Here is a 2,709-nt window from a genome sequence, read left to right on the forward strand (position 1 = left end):
CAGTTCTTCCAGCAGTCCACACTTTCTCTGCTCTCTTTTTCTCATCATCTTCTCCTTCTTTCCCATCGCCCGGCTTGCCACAGGTTTGTCTGCTGTGTCTAAAAGTAGCAGCAGCAGCAACCCAGACTGGCAGCAGCTCATTGGATCATTTGGATCACGTGCAGCCTGGAGCCGGACGCTCCGGAGGGCTTTACCGTATTAACAGGAGAAGCGAGCAAGTGAAGTTAGACAGTCTCGTCAGACAACATGCGGTAAATTATAAACGTTGTAAATCAGGTTGGGTCCGGATTCGGACCGCAGCCGCTCATAACGAGTCCAGAACTTCCAGAGTCCAGAACCGTTCAGTGCTCGTCTGGAACACGTCAGATACATTGATATACGTTGGAGAGAAGTTCCTGATAAGTCATGCAGAAGTTATGCACAAGTTACTCAGAGGTTTAGAATAAGTTGGACGCCACGACTGATGAGGAACTGACACTGAACGTATGTCAACCATCAGATAACTGACCTGGAACTGACGGCCCACGGATGGCAGACGCTGCAATTTTCTCGCCATATATCAGCATACTTCAGCGTGTTTCAATGTGCTAACTTAAAAAAAACTAAGCAATAACTTATCCTAAGTTTGCCAGCGTTTTTGCTTTTCATGTATGGGCACACTCTGGCTAAATCGTCGAAGTGTTCAGAGCTGCAATCATTATTACAGATTTTATTTGTCCTGTAACCTAATAAGTTTCTGTTTTATTTTATCTTACGTTTTTCTATTCAAAGAAGCTGGAAAGAATTTTATCATATTTTCAGCATATAAAATGAAATAAAAATCCTTTATGTAATGAAAATATCCTCAACTTATTATATTTTTTTTACATTTTAGATTAGATTAGATGAGCTTTATTGATCTCACAGCGGAGAAATTCACTTGTCACATATTGGCATAGAAGTTTTTAAACCTGTTCTTTGCTTTTATCAATGTTGGACCAAATTTCTCTCCATACTCCGTCTGAATGGCGGCCCTCTGACCTTCTGTGGTCCACAGGTGGGATTCCACAGGGGAACCCGAGGCGGGGCGCCCCAGGCGCTGCCGGCGGCGGTGTGGGGGGGTTCGGAGGCGGGGACGGCTCAGAGGGTGGAGCTGAGAGGATTTACGAGACGCACCTGCAGCAACAGATCATTCTGGCCCTACGGAGGCTCAGAGAGGACATGAGGAGCGTGATGGACAGGCTGGAGGCGGTGGAGAGGCTCGCTGCCACTCATGTGGGTTTGCAGAATCCAGACTAAGGTTCTGTTCAGTGTTTGATTGTTCTGTGAACTGATCTGTGTTTGTTTGACCCCCACAGGGCTCAGAATGGAGGCCCTGCCTGCGGTGTTCAGATGCTGAGGTGAGGAGCTACGAGGCGGCTGATCTGTCAGACCAGACAGCGGCCTATAGTCAATACGCATGCNCTTTGAGCACCATTTCACTTTTCTTTCACCAGTTCACCACAGTTCTTCCAGCAGTCCACACTTTCTCTGCTCTCTTTCTTGGCTAATTTGGATCACGTGCAGGCTGAAGCCGGATGCTCCGGAGAGCTTTACCGTATTAACAGGAGAAGCGAGCAATTGAAGTTAGACACTGCCATCGGACAACATGCGGTAAATTATAAATATTGTAAATCAGGTTGGGTCCGGATCCGGACCGCTGCCGCTAATCCATGACTTCTGGTCTAGAGTATTCATAACGAGTCCAGAACTTCTGTCCAACGGCAGCCTAACTTCTGCATAACGCACGGCAGCGTAATGCCCAGGAAATAATGACCAAGCCAGTGTCCTGAAGGGGGCAGCGATGCGCCCGGATGTGACCGGTCTGCATAAAAAGATGTCTTTGATCGCAGTATAAACATAGCTGCTGTTTACCACCCGCCCCAAAAAAAAGGAAAAGAAAGAAAGAAGGTTTTTAGTGGCAGCAGATTTAGCTTAATGTCTGCTAGGAAGTTTGTTGGTGGCGGGCGTGAACGCAGGGAGGATCCATCACTCTCTGAACTGACGGTTTCCTCCTGTGAACCCCCTTTATACCAAAACGCTGCCAATGCGCCATTATACAGTAGCTGGACGTTAGAAACACGTTCAGCGCTCGTCTGGAACACGTCAGATACGTTGATATGCGTTGGAGAGAAGTTCTTGATAAGTTGCGCAGAAGTTATGCACAAGTTACTCAGAGGTTTAGAATAAGCTAGACGCAACTGACGGCCCACGGATGGCAGACACTGGAATGTTCTCGCCATATATCAACGTACTTCAGCGTGTTTCAGCGTGCTCATAACTTATACAAAACTAAGCCATAACTTATCCTATGTTTGCCAGCATTTTTGCCAAATTCTTCATATATGGGCACTCTGGCTAAGTCGTCAAGGTGTGACAACGCCATAAATTAGAGCTGCAATCATTATTACAGATTTTATTTGTCCTGTAACCTAATAAGTTTCTGCTTTATTTTATCTTATGTTTTTCTATTCAGTCAGTGTTTATTACAGCTGGAAAGAATTTTATCAGATTTTCAGCATGTAAAATGAAAAAAAAAATCCTTTATGTAATAAAAAGATCCTCAACTTTAAAAAAAGTTATTAATATTTTTTTTTTTTTTAAATTTTAAACCTGTTCTTTGCTGTTATCAATGTTGGACCAAATTTCTCTCCATACTCCGTCTGAATGGCGGCCCTCTGACCTTCTGTG

At 44.8% G+C, this 2,709-nt stretch overlaps 1 protein-coding gene across 1 annotated transcript in view; it reads left to right on the plus strand.

Annotated features, from left to right (window-relative positions):
- The window catches only part of LOC107091590 (acyl-CoA-binding domain-containing protein 4-like), a 13,114-nt gene that overhangs the window by 7,209 nt on the left and 3,196 nt on the right, over positions 1-2,709 (plus strand). Inside the window, exons 9-10 of the mRNA XM_015385596.1 lie at positions 1,037-1,254; positions 1,338-1,379. Coding sequence (XP_015241082.1) covers positions 1,037-1,254; positions 1,338-1,379 — 260 coding nt within the window. The remainder of the gene's footprint in view (positions 1-1,036; positions 1,255-1,337; positions 1,380-2,709) is intronic.

The sequence above is a fragment of the Cyprinodon variegatus genome, unplaced genomic scaffold, assembly GCF_000732505.1.
Source record: "Cyprinodon variegatus isolate N-32 unplaced genomic scaffold, C_variegatus-1.0 Scaffold344, whole genome shotgun sequence".
Taxonomy (NCBI): domain Eukaryota; kingdom Metazoa; phylum Chordata; class Actinopteri; order Cyprinodontiformes; family Cyprinodontidae; genus Cyprinodon; species Cyprinodon variegatus.